Source organism: Balaenoptera physalus (genome assembly GCF_965194825.1).
Source record: "Balaenoptera physalus genome assembly, chromosome: 6".
Taxonomy (NCBI): Eukaryota; Metazoa; Chordata; class Mammalia; order Artiodactyla; family Balaenopteridae; genus Balaenoptera; species Balaenoptera physalus.
In genome coordinates, this window is record NC_138885.1 from 96,380,683 (window position 1) to 96,403,655 (window position 22,973).

At 38.1% G+C, this 22,973-nt stretch overlaps 2 protein-coding genes across 2 annotated transcripts in view; one reads left to right on the plus strand and one right to left on the minus strand.

Annotated features, from left to right (window-relative positions):
- The window catches only part of NDUFS1 (NADH:ubiquinone oxidoreductase core subunit S1), a 31,941-nt gene extending 13,050 nt beyond the window's left edge, over positions 1 to 18,891 (minus strand). Inside the window, exons 1-13 of the mRNA XM_082467079.1 lie at positions 18,682 to 18,891; positions 15,134 to 15,198; positions 14,516 to 14,607; positions 12,355 to 12,462; positions 11,576 to 11,652; positions 10,846 to 10,927; positions 10,635 to 10,765; positions 9,995 to 10,180; positions 7,498 to 7,632; positions 6,705 to 6,819; positions 5,297 to 5,442; positions 4,825 to 4,953; positions 1,160 to 1,289 (exon numbers count right to left, since the gene is read on the minus strand). Coding sequence (XP_082323205.1) covers positions 1,160 to 1,289; positions 4,825 to 4,953; positions 5,297 to 5,442; positions 6,705 to 6,819; positions 7,498 to 7,632; positions 9,995 to 10,180; positions 10,635 to 10,765; positions 10,846 to 10,927; positions 11,576 to 11,652; positions 12,355 to 12,462; positions 14,516 to 14,607; positions 15,134 to 15,194 — 1,392 coding nt within the window. The 5' untranslated portion in view covers positions 15,195 to 15,198; positions 18,682 to 18,891. The remainder of the gene's footprint in view (positions 1 to 1,159; positions 1,290 to 4,824; positions 4,954 to 5,296; positions 5,443 to 6,704; positions 6,820 to 7,497; positions 7,633 to 9,994; positions 10,181 to 10,634; positions 10,766 to 10,845; positions 10,928 to 11,575; positions 11,653 to 12,354; positions 12,463 to 14,515; positions 14,608 to 15,133; positions 15,199 to 18,681) is intronic.
- Positions 18,892 to 19,022: 131 nt separating this feature from the next.
- EEF1B2 (eukaryotic translation elongation factor 1 beta 2) lies at positions 19,023 to 22,961 on the plus strand. Its single transcript, XM_082467333.1, has 6 exons — positions 19,023 to 19,424; positions 19,895 to 20,017; positions 21,638 to 21,764; positions 22,042 to 22,108; positions 22,527 to 22,652; positions 22,763 to 22,961. The coding sequence occupies exons 1-6, from the start codon at positions 19,345 to 19,347 to the stop codon at positions 22,915 to 22,917; spliced, it is 678 nt and encodes a 225-aa protein (XP_082323459.1). The 5' UTR covers positions 19,023 to 19,344; the 3' UTR covers positions 22,918 to 22,961.
- Positions 22,962 to 22,973: the final 12 nt, after the last annotated feature.

A 22,973-nucleotide genomic window follows, 5' to 3' on the forward strand; every position in this document is an offset into this window, starting at 1 on the left:
CCTTCAGAACCACTGTTATGTGAGAAACAGAAACCTTTTACATTTTTTTAACAATCACCATCCCACACATCACACACACACACACACACACACACACATACACAACTCCTAAAATAAAGAGAATCTTGAATCTTCAGACTGAAAGGTGCATGTCCCATTAAAAAAAAAAATGGTAGAGAACCACCATCACTAAGACATATTCTAGTGAAGTTACTAAATTTCATAGATAAAATATCAAGCATGAAATATCAATAAAAAAGTATCTAGACAACAACAACAAAAAATAGGACAGGGTTGGAAGAGAATATGGCTGACACTGGGCTTCTTCTCCACAGTTACAAAAGGCAGTATCTATGAAGTTCAGAGGGCAAAAAAAGTATAACCCTAGATCTTTATATCCTGCCAAGGCTCTCTTCAGGAATAAAATAAACATTCTCAAGTAAGAAAGAACTCAAGGAATGGTGCACCTACATCTCTTCTTGAAAACAAAAACAAAAACAAGCAAACAAACAAAACCAAACCCCAAAGCTCTAAACTCCAGATGGCAATTAAATGAATGTAAATAAAGAACTTAGTAATGAAAAAGTCATGTAAAAAAAGCTGGTGAGGGACTTCCCTGGTGGTCCAGTGGTTAAGACCCCACACTTCCACTCTAAGGGGCACGGGTTCGATCCCTGGTCGGGGAAGTAAGATCCCGCATGCCGCGTGGTGTGGACACAAAAAAAAAAAAAAAAAAAGAAAAGAAAAAACAAACAAACAAAAACTGGTGAAATTTCTTTTAGGAATAATAACCCTTGCTGTAAAGAAAGATTTCACTGAAGTTTAAAGTTTCATTCTTTCAGTTTTACTTCATTTTTTAATGATAACTTCAAGTAAAATTAAACTCTGATAAATAAAAATGTACAGTATGATTTCATTTTTGTTTACCTATCCATCCATCTTGCTCTATATATGAATAGAGAAATGACTGTATGATGTTTCATCAATGCTTATTTGGGGTAGTGGGATTTTGGATAATGTTTACTTTCTTATATATTATTTTCTATGTTGCTATATATATGTAGTTTTTAACAGCAATCACATATTATTCCAAAAATAATAAATTTTAAAAATAATACTTAAAAATCAACAAGAGTAGATACATATAACTCAAGAGCACCTGGCTGAAAGGATGGCTGCCCGAAGCAATGTCTTGAAGAATTTTGGGAGAATCTCCCAGATGGTCGTAGCTGTAAGTGAGATCAACAGGGCTGCCTATAAGGGCCACTTTTAAGTCATTATGAAGCCAGCTGAAATAAAAACAACAGAGTTTTTAGAGCTAAATCACTAAGTTAGCAGTTACTGGTCTCTTCAATGCTATGTGCTACATCTATTTAAATTAGAAAATGTTAAAAGCACTAAAGCCCTCCTAGAACATTTAACTTTAACAGATATTATTGTGTACCTTTCAAAAACAAAGTGTTGTAAAAATACAGGCATACCTTGGAGATACTGTGGGTTCGGTCCCAGACCACAAAATAAAGCGAGTATCACACTAAAGCAAGTTACACAAATCTTTTGGTTTCCTGGTGCATATAAAAGTTATATTTACACTACACTGCAGTCTATTAAGTGTACAAAATCATTATGTCAGAAAAACAATATACACACCTTAATTAAAAAATACTTTATTGCTAAAAACATGCTAAACATTGTATGAACCTTGAGTGAATGGAAATCTTTTTGCTGGTGGAGAATCTTGCCTCGTGCTGATGGCTGCTGACTTTGATCAGGGTGGTGGTTGCTGAAGGCTGGGCTGGCTGTGGCAGTTTCTTAGAATAAGGCAGTAATGAAGTGTGCTGCATCGATGATCTCTTCCTTTCATGAACAATTTCTCTGTAGCGCTGTTTGATGGCATTTTACCCACGGTAGAAATCCTTTCACAATTGGGAGTCAATCCTCTCAAATCTGGCTGCTGCTTTATCAACTTAAATTTATGTAATATTCTAAATCCACTGTTGTCATTTCAACAATTTCTTCACAGAATTCACCAGGAATAGATCTTATATCAAGAAACAACTTTTTTTGCTCATCCATAAGAAGCAACTCTTCATCCACTAAAGTTTTATCACGAGATTGCAGCAATGCAGTCACATCCTTAGACTCTACTTCTAATTCTAGTTCTCTATTTCCACCACATCTGCAGTTACTTCCTCAGCTGAAGTTCTGAGCCCCTCAAAGTCATCCAGGAGGTTTGGAATCAACTTCTTCCAAACTCCTTTTTAACACTGATATCTTGACCTCTTCCCATGACTCAAGAATGTTCTTAATGGCATCTAGAATGGTGAATCCTTTCCAGGTTTTCAATTTACTTTCCATCAGTAGAACCACTAGTTATGGCAACTACAGCCTTATGAATGTATTTCTCAATAAGACCCAAAAATCTTCCTCCTTGATCCATGAGCTGCAGAATGGACGCTGTGTTAGCAGGCACAAAACAACATTAATCTCACTGTATATCTCCATCAGAGCTTTTGGGTGATCAGGTGCAATTATCAATTAGCAGTAATATTTTGAAAGGAATCTTTCTTTCTGAGCAGTAGGTCTCAACAATGGGCTTAAAATATTCAGTAAACCATGTTGCAAACAGATGTGCTGTTATCCAGGCTTTGCTGTTCCATTTACTGAGTACAGGCAGAATAGATTTAGCAAAATTCTTAAGGGCCCTAGGATTTTTGGAATGGTAAGTTGAGCACTGGCTTCAACTTCAAGTCACCAGGTGCATTAGCCCCTAATAGAGTCTGTCCTTTGAAGCTCTGAAGCCAAGCACTGACTTTTCTTCTCTAGCTATGAAAGTCCTTCTCCAGCAATGGCATCTTTTTCCAATATAAGGCTGTTTCGTCTACACTGAAATATCTGTGGGTTAGTGTAGCCACCTTCATTAATTATCGTAGCTAGATCTCCTGGATAACTTGCTGCAGCTTCTACATCAGCACTTGCTGCTTCACCTTGCACTTTTATGTTATGGAGATAGCTTCTTTCCATAAATCTCATGAAACAACCTCTGCTAGCTTCAACTCTTCTTCTGCAGCTTCCTCGCCTCTTTCAGCCTTCAGAATTGAAGAGAGTTAGGGCCTTGCTCTGGATTAGGCTTTGGCTTAAGGGAATGTCATGGCTGGTTTGATCTTCTATCCAGACCACTCAAACTTTATCCATTATCAGCAATAAGGCTATTTTGCTTTCTTATCATTCATGTGCTCATTGGAGTAGCGCTTTTAATTTCCCTCAAGAACTTTTCCTTTGCATTCACAACTTGGCTAACTGGCACAAGAGGTCTATCTTTTGGCCTGTCTCGGCTTTCAACATGCCCTCTTCAGTAAGTTTAATCATTTCTAGCTTTTGATTTAAAGTAAAAGATGTGCAACTCTTTCTTTCACTTTGACACCTGGAAGCCATTGTAGGTTACTGAAACACACCAACATTTATTATGTTCACCTTATTATATGGGTATGGTTTGTGGTGTCCCAAAACAATTACAATACTAACATCAAAGATCACTGATCACAGGTCACCATGATAAAATGTAATAATAATGAAAAAGTTTGAAATATTGTGAAAATTATCAAAATATGACACAGAGACACAAAGTGAGCAAATGCTGTTGGAAAATGGCACCAAAAGACTTACTTGAATGAAGGCTGCCATAAATTTTAAATTTGCAAAAAATACCATATCTGCAAGTACACTACAGCAAAGTGCAACAAAATGAGGTAAGCCCGTACACACCAAGGAAATTCAATGAATTAATTTGCTGTGTTAGAATGCTAACTCTAAGCTAGATATAAACAAAGACTTTAATTTTAGAATAAATGATCTGTAGTTTTTATTTTGTCATATTTACACAGCAGAGTCAGTTACCTCCTAATTATCCGTTAAGGCTATTTAAATAAATTTCATAAAAAACAAACTACATCATTCATATTTATTCTCTATGACAAGGAAGTATGGATCCAGCTCCTCCAAAAATAGTTATAAATGTGGTGACCATATACTCTGGTTTGTCAGAGACAGTGGTGGTTTTAACCTGTCATCCTGGAGTAATTAACAACTCCCCTTTCTACTCTCAACAGTGTCCCAGTTTAAACAATCAATTATATGGTCGATCTATTAAGTCTCTAAGATATAAAAAGATGGAGAGTCATTCTACAAAATAACTGGCCTGTACTCTTCAAAAAAGATGTCAAAAAAGGAGACTGAAGAGTCATGACACTAACTGCAATGTGTAACTCCAGACTAGATCCTGGGCAGGAAAAAAAAAAATTATAAAAGAAATTATGGAAGAATCAGTGAAGTCTAAACACAAACTATAGATTAGATAATAATACTGTATCAATAGTAAAGTCTTGATTAAATAAAGAATCAAATTCTTAAATGGAGAATATCCCTCGTTCTTAGGAAATCCACACAGAAGTATTCAGTGTGGGATAAAAAGGGCATCATGTCTACAACCTACTTTCAGATGATTATATTCACACAAATACATACATGGAGAGAGAATAAAAAAAATATAAAACATGAACATTGACTAATCGGGTGAACATTACACAAAAATGGGTATACAAAGAACATTTCAAGTATCTTGAATTATTTCAAACTAAAAAGATAAAATATAAAGATCAGCAGGGGGAGAAGCGGGGAACGGACCTGTTAGAAATTGCCCTCCAATTATCTTTTGGAGTCTCACTCCCACTAACACTATTAGGAATCAGCTAAAATAGTCATTTTTTCATAGATAAAACAAATTATCATATAAATGTTTTTAAAACCCTGAATATTATTACTAACCTCTTTCGAATTCTAGCATTAAATAGTGGTGCCTCAAAACGTGGATTTGTACCAACCAGGAGGACAACATCTGTCTCTTCCACACCGGCAATTGTAGTATTAAGAAGATAATTGGAACGTAGATCTGTGCTAGAAACACGAAATATAAAATGCAAGTTTTACTTTAAAACTAATACACACTGACAATCCATGAAATACTCTCCTGTCATCAAACCCATGGCACTCCCAGACAAAAAAAAATCTATGAAGCATTCTTAAATTACATCAAAGGTTCAGATACTTATTAATAACTGGATTCTCTAATAGCTCCTGGTTTGACTTTGGTCTGTATGTGATAATAAGCTGGTAGGTATGTTGGAGTATCCAAGCTGTCACATAAAAGTCATTGATGCCATAGATGTGTTGGTTTAAACAAAACCTGTAACCAGAAAAAAAAAAAAGAAAGCCTAGATTCTAGCTTCAAACTTCTCACCCAGCTCCTGTGGTGGGGAAGACCTCTTCAGTGCATAGGGTGTCAGAGTCCACTCTATTAAGTAAATCTTTGAGTGCTACTAGGGCTTCAGCATCCACCAAGCCACCTGCAATTGCTGCCACATCGTTGCCTTGAAAACTCTGCAACTAAAAATGGATGAAAAGGCTATCACCAAGAAACCTTCATTCAGCAAAAGATCACAATGAAATGTTCAGAAAACAAAACAATAATGTCATTTTCAAGTACAATAAAAGGAACAAACTTCTAACTAAAAAGTTCTCACACTAATTATTAATTTGAAAGTGAGAAGCAGAAGCATATGTGGGGCCAAGGTTAATGACATCAGCCTGGAATAAAGATGTATGTATGTATGTATGCATGTACTTATTTATTTATGGCTGCGCTGTGTGGCACGTGGGATCTGATTCCCTGACCAGGGATCGAACCTGTGCTCCCTGCAGTGGAGGTGTGGAGTCTTAACCACTGGACAGCCAGGGAAGTTCCTGTTTGTGTTTGTTTGTTTATTATTTTTTATTGTTTTATTGTTTTATTTATTATTTATTATTTATCTATTTATCTATGGCTGTGTTGGGACTTCGTTTCTGTGAGAGGGCTTTCTCCAGTTGCGGCAAGTGGGGGCCACTCTTCATCGCGGTGCGCGGGCCTCTCACTATCGTGGCCTCTCTTGTTATGGAGCACAGGCTCCAGACGCGCAGGCTCAGCAATTGTGGCTCACGGGCTTAGTTGCTCCGCGGCATGTGGGATCCTCCCAGACCAGGGCTCAAACCCGTGTCCCCTGCATTGGCAGGCAGATTCTCAACCACTGCGCCACCAGGGAAGCCCCCCTGTTTGTTTTTAAACTAGGAACAAAGGGTCTCAAAATGAGGTCTGGGAAATGAAGACTGTGGAATTATATTTAAATACAACTTCATCTGAAGGATCTGTCATTCCTTCAAGCCCTTTAGGTATGTTGCTCTTCTCTGACCAGAAGGCCATTCCCCCTGTTTTTGCTCTGGCAAGCTTGTATTCATGCTTAGACTTTGCCTAAGGAGTCACCTTACCTATGTGACACGATACTTGGTTAGGCATCCCTCCAATGTGCTCTCTCATGTATCATTTTCTGCACAACTACCCAAAGTAGCATATGATAATTGCCTAATTATGCATCTTTTCCTAAAAGACTGTGGGAGGTTAAGAACTATGTGCTAGTGGTCTTTATATCCCTACATCTAGCATGACATGTTGTATAGTTCTCAATAAATGCTTTCTTTTTTTCTCAATAAATGTTTGTTAAATGGAAGATAATCTTGGTAAGATGAAAGAAGTGAAGAGAAACATATCCCCTCTTCATTAAAAAGATGTGCCTTGGAAATCACAAATATAGTTATTCTATACTTCAATTTTTTACCATTCCAGCTACACGCGAGAGTGCGTCCTCCCAGGTGGTGTATGTTAAAAGCCCCTTTTCATTTCTGACCATCGGCTCGGTAAGTCTTTGACGTTTTAGCCCATCATAGGCGAATCTAGATAACAGAAATTATACTATTTGTGGAATCTTGCTAAAAAGGCAACTATAATTTTCAAGTTTAAAATCTAAAAGAAATGTTATTAAAATACAGTACTGGTTAAAGGTCAAATAGAATAGTAAACACTTGGATAAAATAATTATTCCAGGTTTCTTTGGAGATGAACTAATAAATATTCTACAAACATCATCTAAAACTAAAATACCACCTAAAATGTTTGAGTTCTTATAATTTATTTTCAGCTACCTGAATAATCTTAAAATTACAATACACAAAAAATCTGGTAGCTGAAAAAGCCAAACCATTTATAAAACTTGAGTAGTTTTAGATATTTCATCAAAATTATATTGTACAAATCTAACTTATATTTAGCTTCTATTCTCCAATGAAACAGAGGCAAAGTGAAATAGATTAAGTATCTTAATTTACTTCAATTTCTCTATCTGGGAGGAAAAAACATATTTCTCAATATGAAAGCCAGTTAATATGAAAGCCAGTGATATACCTAGGACTACTAAAGTCAGTTTTGTCCAATTCTCTATATAAACAGTCCAGATTTCAATAGTCTATACACATTAATTTGCAAATATAAAAGACTGTTCCTTAAAATCAAAATTATTATAAAATTTCCTTTAAATCAAGTCCAAAAGTTAAAGGAAACAATATAGCACATACCTGGTTTTATCAGAGATCCACTCTTCATTGATGTCCTCATGCATCCTTGGCAAAATCCTCATTACCTCTCCGGTTCTTGTGCTGACCACAATATTACTTCCAACTGCATCCATTACATCAATGGATTCTGTCTTTCTAAGAAAATAAACACATATATTTACTAGTTGATTTTGAAAATAAGGAAAAAGTTTCTGTTACCGGGTTTACCAAAAACAAAAAATTTTACAGATTTCCTTTCTGAATTTCTAAAACTAATGGAACTCAGAGGAACTGTGATTTTAAAAATTAAACAAATAAATAAATAAATAAAAATAGACCCTTACATTTGAACAGACCATAATGCAAAAATGAAGCCTTTAAAACTGTTATCTAAAACAGAAACCAACCGGAAGGGCTGCCAATAGCTAAATGTGGCAATTAGAGTATGAAAATAAACAGTAAGAGGGGCAAGATTTTGGGGTATGGCTGATTAAGGAGCTCACAAATCCTCCCCCCAAAAACAAAAATAAAGCTAGACAAAAACTGACAAAAGCAACCAATTCAGCTCTTTGGAGAGCTAACAAAAGCACACAATATCATGAGACGCTTTCATGTGTGGGAAAAACTCCTGAACTTCAAGTAAGAACAGTGGAAATCAGTGGTGTTCTGGCTTGGGACCATTCTTATCCCCTTTCCTACCACCTTGAACTGGAGGTTCTGCCAAGATGGGGCAAGCTATGAAGACAGGAGCTTCTTTCTTTCCACAGACAAGGCTCACTCATTTTGGAGAAATGGCAAAAGTTGTCTGTGGAAGTGGTATCTTGGAGGTCACTGAGCCGGGGAAAGTCAAGAGTACTAGCCTGAGGCTGTAGTCACAGTCAGGGCAAGCATTGCTGGTGGAGGCTGCACATACGTGCAGCTGAGACCAGAGAGCGCCCAGGCTATTCATACTCTCCTGGACAACACAGAGACCCAAAAGACCTGCTGTAAAGTACAAGCTGGGTAGACTTGAAAACAGCCTTAACTCTGAATATGCTCTTCTATCCACACACAGATCCAATGGCAGAGGATGAAAGCTTTATTGGCTCAAAGAATTTAAGCACAGTCATTATCTGACTACTAAGCTATGCAGACACAGGAGCAACTCCTAAGAAGCCTTGCTTAAAAATAAAAACAAGAATATTAAAATATGTTCAAAGAAATAAGGAAAATTATGTTTAAAGATTAAAGGGAAGTATGAAACATTGAATCAACAAGGATTCCCAGTAAGGATACAGAAGTTACAAAAAAGAACGAAATAGAAATTCTGGAGTTGGAAAGTGTAACTGCAATAAAACAAATCACTATAGGGGTTGAACAGCAGATTTGAGATGACAAAAGAATGAATGAATGAACTTGACAGTAGATCAACAGAATTCATCCAATCTGAAGAATAAAGAAAAAAAAAGTTTTAAGAAAAATGAATAGTGTCTCAAAGACCTGTGACACAACATTAAGTGTAGCATTTGTATGTATTATGGAGAGGAGAAAACACTCTCTACTTAAACATTTCAATTATGTACTGTCTCCTCCCTGCCCCCAACTCCCTAAACCTTTTGTATACACAAATACATGGTTTAAAGCCTGGAATTTTAAGATACTCCCATATACTCTGGTAAGAGTTTAAAATTAGAAGGCAATTTGATGATATATTTTCAGAACCTTAAAAGTATTCAAATTTATTGCAACGATCTATTTCATTTCTTAATTTAATCAGAAGAATCACAGATATATAAGAAAAGTTATAAATATGTTTATTTTAGATTTGTAGGACTTCCCTGGTGGTGCAGTGGTTAAGAATCCACCTGCCAATGCAAGGGACACTGGTTCAAGCCCTGGTCCAGGAAGATCCCACATGCCATGGAGCAACTAAGCCCATGCACCACAACTACTGAGCCTGCGTGCCACAACTACCGAAGCCCGCACGCCTAGAGCCCGTGCTCTGCAACAAGAAAAAGCCACCGCAATGAGAAGTTTGTGCACCGCAACGAAGAGTAGACCCCGCTCGCAGCAACTAGAGAAAGCCCATGCACAGCAACGAAGACCCAACACAGCCATACATAAATAAATAGATAGATAGATTTTAAAAAATAGATTTGTAATTATAAATAGAAATAAACTAAATGTCTAATAAGAACTAATTAAATAAAGTATAATATGTGTACATGGTTGAAAATTTAATGTACAATGAGAGGAAACTATAAATTTTTAAAAATCAAGACAACCTTATTCTTTGGAAGAACAAGTGAATAAAATAATTTTGTGATTAAGTACTTTGGAATTAATTTCCAAGAAAACTACAATTTGCACAGGTTCATCCTATCCTTCAATTTAACAACTTATCTTCTATTAAAAGGGTTTTACTTAAAGCAAATAAATAAAAACTTGGACCAGAACAATTAGAACTCATGAAGAAAATGAATCTTAAATTTTTTTGAATAGTACTGAATTAAAGGACAAAAAATACCATGATGAATACCTTGTTTCCCAAGGCCGAGCAGTAAAGGCATAGGGCTTAGAGGTCAGGGCACCTACAGGGCAGATGTCAATGATATTCCCAGAAAGTTCAGACATGAACATCTTTTCAATGTATGTGCCAACTTGCATATCATTTCCTCTGCCTGTTGTTCCCAGATCATCTACTCCTGCAATCTCACTTGCAAACCTGCAAGATAAAAATGTACCATCAAATGGTCAAACGCAGCAAACTTACCTCCTTTCCTATTCATTATCACAAAGGTAATGATTTTCAAAACACTAAAAAGATAGATTTTCAATGGAAAATGTAGTCCCTGAATAAAAACAATAAATGTTTCCATTTAATTTGAGGTGTAACACACGTACAGAAAATTGCACAAATCATGTGCACAGCTCAGCAAGTTATCACAAAGTTAATGCTTGTAGATTTTGATTTTTAAATCCAAGTGAAGTTGATATTAACTAAAAGTGAAAACTTATTCATTTTACTGGCTTATATAAAAAACAATGAATACAACATCCCTCTTCTTTCACCAAAAATAAGTTGATATCCGTTCCAGTGGTGTTATTCCTCCAAATTTTGTGAATATTAAATAAGTATACAAATGATATTGCAGAAGAGAGAAGGAGAAAAATATTACCTGATGCACCGAGTACACTGTATACATCTAGTCATAATGGTTTTTACCAATGGCCCAATGTTCTTGTCCTCCACAGCACGTTTCCCCTCTAAAAACCGGCTCCTATCACTTCCAAACATCATGGACTGATCCTTAAGTAGATTATGAAAGAGTTAACCAAATTTTGCTAACAAAATTAAAACAAAAAGATTTAAGGAATTAGACTACATACCTGCAGATCACATTCACCTCCCTGGTCACAAATAGGACAATCCAGTGGGTGATTTGCTAGTAAGAACTCCATCACACCTTCCCTGTAAAGAAAATTGTAATATATAAAATTACATAAATTGCTGACATTCAAAATGGTTTACATATAGGCTATTTAAATAACTGTCACAGATGAATACTCTCATATAGTTAACATGGATTTTACATTTACTATCAGAAACGCCAATGTAACTATTATAAGAGTAGTATTAAATACATAATCTAAAAAATGTTTATAGGAGTCCAGAATAAAATATCATTAGAGAACCTAGAAAATTGAGTTTTAACAATACAGAAATACCAAAAGTTGCTGAATGGTCTTCAGAAAACACTGGCATTAATTCAAAAAAACATTAATGCAAAGCAAAAACAAACACAATCAGTGCCAGTACAGTACAGTACAATATCACTGCAATAATCTCAGTTCAATAGCCCCAAACTCACTGTTACCACAAGATGAGCGAGGTTATAAACAAGGGATTTTAATGCTGATTCTGCTGTAGGCTCAAAACCATAAACACCTGACTTCACCTCCTCTATGTGCACTCACTTCCAACTGCTCCTAGAAGCCAAGCACGCCAACTTCTTCAGAGTTTGATACTGAATTTCTCATCTATGGGAAGGTCTACATACTGAAATGTGCAATTTTCTGCTCTAATAAAAGTCACTATGCCGAGTTAACAATAAAGTACCTGGCTTTCTTAGTTTTCTCTGAGTTTGTCAGGATGTTCCAACCTTTCATTACTGGCATGGCACAAGCAGCTACAACCTGGAATTTCAATGCAAAAATCTCTAAGTATTTGTATTTATTGGTAATTATAAATTAACCCAATATATAAAAATATTAAATTATACATATGAAAACAAGGAAAGAACAGAGTATTTTTGAAGACTGAGTTTTTCAGTTTTCATATTTATAATATGATAATCTGGCACGATACATTTCTCTTAGAAACTAGACATCTTCTTAATTTTATTCTAATAATTAATGAGATTTTTTTTAAGAGGCTCTGAAACAGAACATCAGATAACTGTGTTTTGATTAGCAGGCAGTGCTGAATTAAAATTGCACAAGCCAAAACGAAATTAAACTGAAAGTGAACCTCTTCACTGCAATCCTTTTCTCTAGTGAAAATGGCACAGCATAAGCACTTCTAATGTGCTGCTTGGCAGCTCCACATCCTAGCTGTGTGTCACACAGCCATTTGCAAATAGTGACTGCTCTAAAAAGACCCATTTAATTTCTAAATGTTACCATTATATGCCACTTGCATTTATATAAAGCACTTTCTTCAATGTGTTTCCAGTTTTGAAATGAAGAGAATCAATCACACAAAAAATAAATTTATAGATAGAAGTAAACAGGACCAGATTCTCCACTACAACAATATTGATTCTAAATAAAGTCTGCTGCAAGATTTAAAGTTTTCTACCTTCTACAGCATGGTGTGGAATTTTAGGTATCAAGTACCTTAGGAGCTTTCTCAATTTCAACAAGGCACATCCTGCAGTTTCCAGCAACAGACAACCTTTCATGATAACAGAATCGAGGGATCTGCATGCCAACCTTCTCACAAGCCTAGAAGACAAAGTAAAAAATGTTTGCACTAGCATAACCTGACCTCATCCTTGTCTTGTCTAAAACACAGTAAAAACAAACAAAAAACAATCAAAAAAACATGAGGCCATCCCCTACCTATCTTATTACTCTTACCTACAAATACCTGTAACTTGATCCTCAAAGAGATTTCCCTCCTTTTCTTTGCTCTTGATTCCAACCCGTCTGCTCTGAAGCTACCTCTTTAAAGATCCTCACCGTGCCTATACCTGACGTGGAAGAAACTGGATAAAAAAGCATATTGAGACTGTGCTAAAGGCTTGACTCCCCATTTCTACTCTGAACCATTGTCTACAAAGACTCCTCCTTCAAACTCTGTCCCAGTGGTTTCATACCTGGACTTCCTCATTGACTAGCCTTCCTCCTTTAGATTAGACTCCACTTTACACCACCCAGCTGACTATAATCTGGTTCTATCTTTGGCTCCAAATACCCCACCCAGGACTCTCACTCCCTTCCCAGTTCCCATTTGCTTAGTGAAGGATATTAGTTCCCTCTACCAATTATCCCTGCTCCTTCTCTGAGCCTACAAATGTACTCAAGTTTCCTCTAGAATTAGTTCTTCCATCCTTAGCCCTCACTCTAAAGCAATCTCATCGATTTTCAATATTTTAACTACTTAGTAAAAATGTATGGAGTCTTCCTGTGTGCTAGATGCAGTGGGTCAACTGTCCCAGCCTTCACACTAGCTCATTTACACATGATTACATTCAAAACTTCATCTGTAGCCCTGATGGTCTGCAGCCCTGATAGTCCTCCACTTCTTCAGAAGTCAGTAGGCATTCACATGTGTACACTCTATAGACAGTTAAAATTCAATCTATTTCTGTCCCCTACTATACATCCCCAAATAAGCTAACAAAGGCAGCAATCACAAAAACTCCTCTGCTCTTCATCATTCCTGAAGGCCTGTCTACCTACATCTCACTCTCCCTTGAATAGACCCTCTTGTTTTCATTCCATTGCCACTATTTTAGGCCTTTTCACTTCCTGCTCCACTAATGCAAGATATGCTCTTTCCGTGTCTCATTCCAGTCTTATTATTCTCCAAACCACCATCCTCTACAGTCACTGTCATACTGCTTAGTAGCCATGAATATTCTTGATGATCCAAACTATAAGCTCTTCAACATTGCATAGATTGTCTTTAATGACCAGACCTTCTCTACCAGAATAATCTGATTTCCTGTTATCTCCTCTTCTACACATACCTTATGTTCCATCAATACCAAACTACCTGAAGCTTCCTTGTCCACATATAAACACCTACTCATCCTTTAAAATCTTCTCAGAGATCACCTGAGATATTCCTGACATCTCTTTCTACCACCTCCTATACATGCCAAAATACTCTCCACTGTACACTGAACATAATTTTGTTATATATTTATGTTTACATGTGTATGCCTGACAGTCTAGAAATTACTGTTAAAATGAATAAAAGAGCATTTAGCTCTGCAATAATTTACGATGGAATGAAGCACTTCTTCTCCATGACCAACTCTGTAAGTTCTGGAGGAATTTGGAGAAATTAAATATTTAGGACATAAATTCGAGAACCTACTACCCTCCATTTATCTGCTTTGTAGGACACATTCCTAGAAATATTATAAAAAATATAAAGGTTACATAAAAGTGAAAAGCATCAAGCAGGCTCACAACAAAGGTTACCTTTTCCCCAAACTTACCTATATTAACTAATAATTTATTTTAGGTAACTTAAAACTTCTAAATGGGAATTTATTTGAAGGCAGAAGTGAAACAAAAGAACTGCCACAGTTCACTTAGAAAGTCAGAAACTGATAAATGATAGCTCACTCACTCTGAAATGCCAAGATTTCAAATCAAACTTATTTTCATATAATTTTACTATCTATATATAGGTCTTTAATGAGCATTTGTCAAGGAATCTTGAAAATTTTAGAAGTAAATGAACAATATAAAGAAAATAAATTATTTTTGTTTTTTTAAATCAGAACATACACAAAAATAAAGAATTAAAATGAATGCCTACTTGGAGGATGGTAGTTCCTGGTTCCACCATGACAGACTGACCATCAACAAATACTTCAATCAAGTTGCTTGCTGCTGTGGCAGTTGCTCGAACTGACCATCAAAAATATTAAGGTGAAAACGAAATTAACAGAGTTCAAGTTATTACAGCCGAGGATAATGGATTAATTAACCTTCACATCTAAATTTTTTCCTCATTTTATACTATTCCCTTCTATTTCTCTAGATGCAAACTTCTAAATTATTGACTTGGAGGAAAGCTTTTCCAGTCCTGAATACCAAACAGAATATGGCTGTCTACCTTTAACAGCAGTTTAAGTTGTAACTTTTAATACCACTGAAAATATGCTCCTAGGGAAGACCACTTCTCAAAAGCAGAATGACTGCTTTTTCCATTTTGGCACTGATGGGCAATTCCTACTACTTTCTATTCTACGATAATTTCTATAAAATGTTTAAAGTTGTATTTTGAAAATCATTCTATTCAACTTGGGTCACTGTTTCCATTTTTATTTAATATATATTATGGGTCTTTCAAGAAACATTCCATAAACCTATGAATTTACAAAGACAGCAAGTCTAGTACCCACAAACGCAAATTCAAAAAAAAGACACTCACCACATCCTTTAGGAGACTTAGAAAGGCTCACTAAGGCCCTTCTTACAGGTATCCTTAACATATTGCTAAGAATAAAACAAAGAAGAGTTATATTATCATAGGAAAAACAATGCCAATCCCAAACTTTTTGGTAATATTTTATGGTTTTAAAGCACTTCATATATATACATTATTTCACTGAACATTTCACAAGTCCTGATATTTTTCCTGAAATTCTAGAGATGAGAACACTCCATCTCAGACAGATTAACTGACTTGTACATCATCAAGAAGCTAAGAAGGAGCAGCTAGCATATAAAGTTGAATCTTCTAATTCTATATAAAGGGCAGTTTTGTTGTTTTTAATTATAAACAAATGATCAAACAATATACTACTATATAGTAAAATAAATTTCAAGAATTAACAGTGAGTTTATCATTAATTGCCATGTAAAATAAAGCCTACCCTTCTGCCTTCATTTCCTGCTAAAATGCATTCTAACATTCTACGTTCTGAGCAGTTATCTACTAAACGCTTCTGAGATATTCTGAGCTGGCTCACAAGCCCAAGCCTTTAAAAACTCTGGAGTGCTATTTTCTGTGTCCAGGAGTACATTTATCTTACAGATTTGCAATTATCTGTTTATGTGCCTGTTCTACCCCCACTGTATTATGAACTTCTTTAATCTTTCTATCCTCAGTACCTACCACCAAGGGTGCCACACAGTAAGCTCTAAAACAGTGGTTCTCTATAAGAGATAATTTTGCTTCCCAGGGAACATTTAGCAATGTCTGGACAAACTGTCTGTTGTCACGACTAGGGGAAAGCTATTGGCATCTAGTGGGTTGAGGTCAGCGTGCTACTAAAGAGCCTACAAGGCTCAGGACAATCTCCCATAGTAAAGAATTATCTAAAGTGTCAACAGATCTGCAGTTGAGAAGCCCTCTCTAAAGGATTTGCTGAATTACTGAAATAAATGGAAGTGGATTATATAAATTAACACCAATTAAAGGTATACATAAGCAAACAGAGAGAAAAGTTATCTGATCTTTTAGAGTTTTTTGTCCATCCACTTGATCATATCGGCGAAGCACTGAACTTTCTGTCTACTCACTTGATTATATGGGCTAAGCATCTAATTTTTCATTTGGAACTCTTAAAAATACAACAAATTATGTGATCAGAATGTATCACATAAAGAATTTCAAAGTTTATATTAGAAAACAGTATATATACATAAGTTTTAAGCATAAGTTTCACAGAAATTTCATTAATTCAGACATCAATAACTCAAACAATTCATTAATTCAGAATTTGTGATACTGAATCTGCAGACATCTGTCACCTACTAGTGAGTGACTTTTTGGTAAATCACAGTTTCTGTTTATCTATAAAAGAAAACAATACCTCTTAGGCTATGTGTTACTAGTAGGAGCTCAATAAATGTCACTTATATCTGAATTCAATTTAGATGGGACTGGCCACTGAAAATCAGTTTTAAAGGGCTCTTCCTTTGCGCTCCTTCTCTTTACTACCAGCACACACTGTGTATGTATATATATATCTATCTCTCTATTTATTATTCCACCTACTAAACTGCAAGGTAGCAATCAATTTCAGTATCTCTAGTCTGTAAGCTCCTTGACAAGGAATGGTGCACTTTGGTCATTTCCCTTTTCTGAAGACCTAGCACAGTGCCCCTAAGAAAATGAACCACCAAACAGAGTTGACCCTTAAACAATATGGGTTTCAACTGCACAGGTCCACTTACAGGCGAATTTTTTTCAGTAGTAAATACTACAGTACTACAAGATGTGAGATTGGTTGAATCCTCAGATGCAGAACCATGGATATAGAAGGCCAACTATAAGTTATATACAGATTTTCGACTGCACAAAGGGTTGGAACCCTTAATCCTCTCATTGCTCAAGGGTCAACTGTAGTCTTACCACCAAGTTCCAGAATGAGTAGCATCTGTCCTATTAAAATCTATTCATATAAAGGTAAAACTGAATTTGCTAAAGACAGATCGAAATCAACAATATTTCACACAACAATATAAAAACTTTTTAATATTACGTTTGTCTCCAATATAATATGAAAGTGGTGCCCACTTTAGCTAGGAAATCCACCAGGACTAGGCTGTCTGTTGAAAACCCAGCATCAAGTGGAAGACTGCATCGCCCCAACATAAGAAATACAGATTTGCAAAACTTTGATAAGCACTTTACACTTATTTGGCTACCATGTAAGAACAGAAATAATCATCCCTAAGATTGGAAAATGCTAATGAATAATCATTTCTAAAACTAGACTGGACACTTTTTGGTGCAGGGACAATACTACTCCACATTCTCCACCAGATATCCCACATCCATCCACTTCTCTCCCTCCAAGGTACTGTCCTATTCCAAGCCACCATCATCTCTTGCTTGGATTGTTACAGTAGCCCCCTAACAGGTCTCCTGGCTTCCACACTGCTCCCACAGCCTCTCCCATCTTCCCAGGGGCTGTGACCTCAAATGGAAATGCTCTTCCCTCAGATCTTTCTGGCCCCTCCTCATCCTTCAAATTTTGGCTTAAAAGGCATTTCTCAGGGAGATTTTCCTTGACCAGCCTAAAATATCCTAACTACTCCCCAGTCACATCACTCATTTAATTCTTCCTTGTGGACTCACTTCTAGCTTATAATAGGCATTCAACAACTATTTGTTAAATGAATTCTGTCTCTACTCTCTGGCCATCACTTCCGCTTTCCTGGTATTAAAGAGTGCAGGTGCTCTGGCAGCCTTACAACACCCTGCTTAAAGATGCACACACAATTCAGTGGAAGAAAAGGACGTTCCGCAAAAAACCAACTTGATGTTTATTCATCAGAAACAGTTCACGTTACATTTTCTATACCCTCAATTCGTGTTTGAACAGAGCAGTGTCTGATCCACGTTTTTACAGTACATGTACATGCATTAGATTCCCAAAACTTGTAAACAACGTAGCTTTGTTATCTGCAGTGCGACCTTGGGCCAACTTTTTAAACGTCTTTTTTCTTCAGTTTCCCCACCAGTGTAAAGGATAAGAAGTATTAGCCAACGCAATCTATGGACAAAACCAAAAAACAAAAAAACAGAGGCATGGACAGTTGCTAAGGCAACAGCAGCCAAACAAAGATACACTATACCAGGTATGTAGTAATTGGGGGGAAAAGGCTCAGTCTTTAGGCCTAAGTCCTTGACAGAGGTCCTCTCCCGGGAAACAAAACGGCCTCCTCTCCAGGAAGGGGACTGTCCTGCATTCCCCTGCAGAGGGAAGGTCACCCACAAGGCTGCACTCGGGCCAGCGCTCCCCAGGGCCTGATTTCCTCCTCCTCTCTGCTCCGTCAGACCAGAGACGCTGGCTAACAGTCCTCACCTGCCAGCTCTCGGGGGTTCCCGAGGAGGCGGGGTGGGAGGCGGCGCCCACTCAAGGACAAGAGGAGAAGGAGTCGGTTGGGCCAAAGAAAACAGTCTCGTCAATAAACAAACTCCGGGGACCAAGGCACCTCAGCCTTCTCACCCAAACACAACCTCACCTTCTCCCTGGAGCCGCCGAGGCTGCCCTGCAGAATTGTCTACACCCCGCCGACTCTTCAGAGGCCAGGTTTCTTATTCAATATAGCGGCCTCGGGTATCTCAGTCAGCCGGGCCTGGACGAACGGAAAGCCGAGAGGGACTAGAAACCCCAGTTCGACAATTTCTCGTTTAGATTGAGCTCGGCAACTTCCGTCAGCTTGACAGAAGGCGGGGCGGAGGGCGTAGCAGCCGGGAGGAAGCGGGGGCGGGATAAGGGGGCGGGCTCGGACCTCAGTTCCGCCGGAAGTAACCTGGCGCCCGAGGCCGAGCGTCTTCCGTCATTTCCGGCGCTTCCAGGGGCGGTTCCGGTAGTCTTCGCAAACCTTGGAGGTAGTAATTTAAGCAATGCCCATTTTATTAATTGATTTGCAAACACAAAGAAAGCTCGGCAGGTAATTTGTGGGCCATTAATTAAGAGCCCTTGATTTTTACGTTGAGAAATCTTAACGTACTTTACTTTTAACCTTTAACCTGCTGCTGGGGGCATCGGAGAGAAACGCCTCCGTGTCTATATAAGGCATTTCCGGCCTCATTGCGGGCCTTTTTCCCTCTTAGCGCTCGGCAGCGACCGTCTACGCTCCTCTTTTCCTCCGCTGCCGCCCAGTTCCCTGTCAGCCGTCGCCATGGGTTTTGGAGACCTGAAAAGCCCCGCCGGCCTCCAGGTGCTCAACGACTACTTGGCGGACAAGAGCTACATCGAAGGGTGAGCTGACGGGCCGGGGTCGGGGCAGGGCCGGGAGCAGTGGTGCCACGTGGCGCGGCCTCGGCTGCGGCTGGAGGAAAGGAAGCCCGACCCCAGGGCTCTCCCGCGGGAGGGGACTGCGAGGGGAGAAGGGTTAAAAATGTGCTTTGTTTCGGCTTACTTGACTCCACCAGGTGTTTCTGCGTCTTTGCTTAATTAACAAATGTAAACCTGTAGGTCCACGTTAGCGATTGCAATTTCTGAGGTCTGAGTGGCAGTTGTGTCTCAGGATAGCTCGGAGAACCAAATAAATGATCCCTGATCCTAAGGAACTTATTTTTTACAGAAAACTAAAGCTGCTTAGGTAGCCCGGTAACAAGAGGGCGAATTGCCACTAATTAATTTGATGGTTGTAGCGTTTGTCGTTCGTTGGCTGGTGTTTGTGGTTTTTCTTTTAAAGGCGTGTGTAATTAGTTTTGCATCATTGGCAGGTATGTGCCATCACAAGCAGATGTGGCAGTATTTGAAGCAGTCTCCGGCCCACCACCTGCCGACTTGTGTCATGCCCTACGTTGGTATAATCACATCAAATCTTACGAAAAGGAAAAGGCCAGGTAAAAGTATCTTTGTGTTTATCTGAAGAATAAAATGCTTTCTAAGCTTAAACTCAGGGTTTTCACGTGACAAGTTAGGGTTCAGGCTACTTTAGTTTTGTGGGGATATTGTAAGCTAAATTTCTCTGTGAGTTTAGAAGGCCAAGAGGCTGAAATCTTCCGATTTTTCATGTAACAGGTAGAACATGACAATTTCGAAGAAAAAATTAGTCAATCTAAGAAATAGAAAATTTTATTCAAGCCACACTGAGGATTATAACCTGTGAAAAGCCCCTAAGAAACCTTTGAAAACTGTTCTGTGCATATAAGTGTTTTTTTTTTTTTTTAATTTATTTATTTGTGGCTGTGTTGGGGTCTTTGTTGCGGTGCGCTGGCTTCTCATTGCGGTGGCTTCTCTTGTTGCGGAGCACAGTCTCTAGGTGCGCGGGCTTCAGTAGTTGTGGCTCACGGGCTCAGTAGTTGTGGCCCATGTGGCTTCAGTAGTTGTGGCACATGGACTTAGTTGCTCCGCGGCATGTGGGATCTTCCCAAACCAGGGCTCGAACCCGTGTCCCCTGTATTTACAGGCAGATTCTTAACCACTGCGCCACCAGGGAAGTCTCCGTCCATATAAGTTTTTGTTTTGTTTTGGGTTTTTGTGTTGTGTTTTGTTTTTTTTAACATCTTTATTGGAGTATAATTGCTTTACAATGGTGTGTTAGTTTCTGTTTTATAACAAAGTGAATCAGCTATACATATACATATATTCCCATATCTCTTCCCTCTTGCATCTCCCTCCCTTCCGCCCTCCCTTTCCCACCTTAGGCGGTCACTAAGCACTGAGCTGATCTCCCTGTGCTATGTGGCTGCTTCCCACTAGCTATCTATTTTACATTTGGTAGTGTATATATGTTCATGCCACTCTCTCACTTCGCATATAAGTTTTTAAGACAAGGTTGCGCATTAAATAATGTATTATTGACAGTTAATACAATCCAGATCTACAGGTACAAAGCGAGTAGTGGGTCATGGGTCATCATGGCCCAAGATTCAGAAGGAATGTTATCTCCTCAGGAGGGCTGGTTAATGCAGATGCACAATACACAGTTTAGAGGAGGGAGGTGGCCCAAACAGGCAAAGAAAATTTTTATGTTTAAATTTTTCTTGTCTTGCCACAAAATACGAATTTTAGTTCATCAATGACAGCAATTCAGCTTTTCCCCACACTGGCCTGCCAGTGTGCCTGACCTTGACCTGGGGACCCACCTCTGGGTGAGGGGTGGCTCATTCTTTCAGTCCTTTGCCATTTTTCTGAAACTGCTAACAAGGATGGAAGTTTGGGCAGGTGGACTCCAGTTCACTAAGAATGGAACTGAGCGTACTTAATGAAATCTCAAACAGGAAAACTCATTCTGAAAGTAAATCTTTGTGCATATTGAATATAGCATTTCACATGCTACTGACGTTTGTTAGGTGAGGAGCTAAACATGTAAAAGCATTTACCTGGGAATGTTGAAGGGTAAATTCTTGGTGCAAAAGGGGTCTATTGATAAGTTGTAATGAAAACAAGTTCTCATGTATTGTTTGAAAAGGGACATCATACCGACCTAATAGTAGCTAGCTGATTAAATTTTTTTCAAGCCTGCCAGGAGTGAAGAAAGCTTTGGGCAAGTATGGCCCTGCTAACGTGGAAGACACCACAGAAAGTGGAGCTACAGATAGTAAAGATGATGATGACATTGATCTCTTTGGATCTGATGATGAGGAGGTATGGCATAAGTTGACATTTGTGCGTATCATTGTGCTTAGGCACAGGCTCTGTAGCCAAAGTGCCTGGGTTTGAATCCTGGCTTCACTTTATTACCTGCCTTTTAAAAATTCTCACTGGCTACATGATGAATAAAATCAAATCACCATCTTTCGGCTGAGCTCATGATGGATTTGCTTTTTTCTGATAAAGCTGGTCTGCTTTAAGCTGAAGACCCACCAGCCTTAAGCTGAGGAACAACCAGCTTTGTGAAGTATAATAAATTTTTTCTTCACAGGAAAGTGAAGAAGCCAAGAGGCTAAGAGAAGAACGCCTTGCACAGTATGAGTCAAAGAAAGCCAAAAGTAGGTCATTTTATAATTTGTGTTTAACTTAATTGTTTCCATAATAATGTGAATAATCTTTTTCAAAGACTGATTCCCAAAGTAATTTCCTTTCTTCCCCATTCCTTGAATATGTCAGTATTTCAAAACCTTTTGTTGAAGTGGAGCTTCAAAACTTCCACAGCTACTGGTCTGCAGCTGTTTTTGTGGTAGCAGCTGTGGCATTCCTCTGTGGGAAAGAAACTGTTACATAACTAAACACCTCTTTCTCAGCAAAATAGAAAGTGGGCATATGTGTGACAAACACAAGGTGTATTTTCTATAGTTTTATGTGGCTAAGGAGATGATCCATTTAGAAACAAATTAAGATTTGTTAAGTGTCTTGAAGTAGGGCAAAAATAATTATTTGAATAATGCTGTTTCTTGTACTCATTTTTAGAACCCACACTTGTTGCCAAGTCTTCCATCTTATTAGACGTGAAACCTTGGGATGATGAGACAGATATGGCAAAACTAGAGGAGTGCGTCAGAAGCGTTCAAGCAGACGGCTTAGTCTGGGGCTGTTGTGAGTTTAGTCTTTGCCTTTTGACACTGGCATCTGGAGTTTGCATAGTTTCAACCTTTGTCACTCAACAGGACTTTTCTAACTAAGATTTTTCTTGATGCTCTTTTCAGCTAAACTAGTTCCGGTGGGGTATGGAATTAAAAAACTTCAAATACAGTGTGTAGTTGAAGACGATAAAGTTGGAACGGATATGCTGGAGGAGCAGATCACTGCTTTTGACGAGTATGTGCAGTCTATGGACGTGGCTGCGTTCAACAAGATCTAAAATCCATCGTGGATCTGTGCTCTTAAATAAAAGCTTGAAAGACACCCTTGGCTCTT

What these genes read in the sequence shown, in the direction of transcription:
- EEF1B2 (XM_082467333.1), top strand. Translation starts at nt 19,345, where the DNA reads ATGGGTTTTGGAGACCTGAAAAGCCCCGCCGGCCTCCAGGTGCTCAAC. An exon ending in TACGAAAAGGAAAAGGCCAG is followed by an intron (nt 20,018 to 21,637) that starts GTAAAAGTATCT and finishes ATTTTTTTCAAG; the next exon opens with CCTGCCAGGAGTGAAGAAAG. An exon ending in CGGCTTAGTCTGGGGCTGTT is followed by an intron (nt 22,653 to 22,762) that starts GTGAGTTTAGTC and finishes TGCTCTTTTCAG; the next exon opens with CTAAACTAGTTCCGGTGGGG.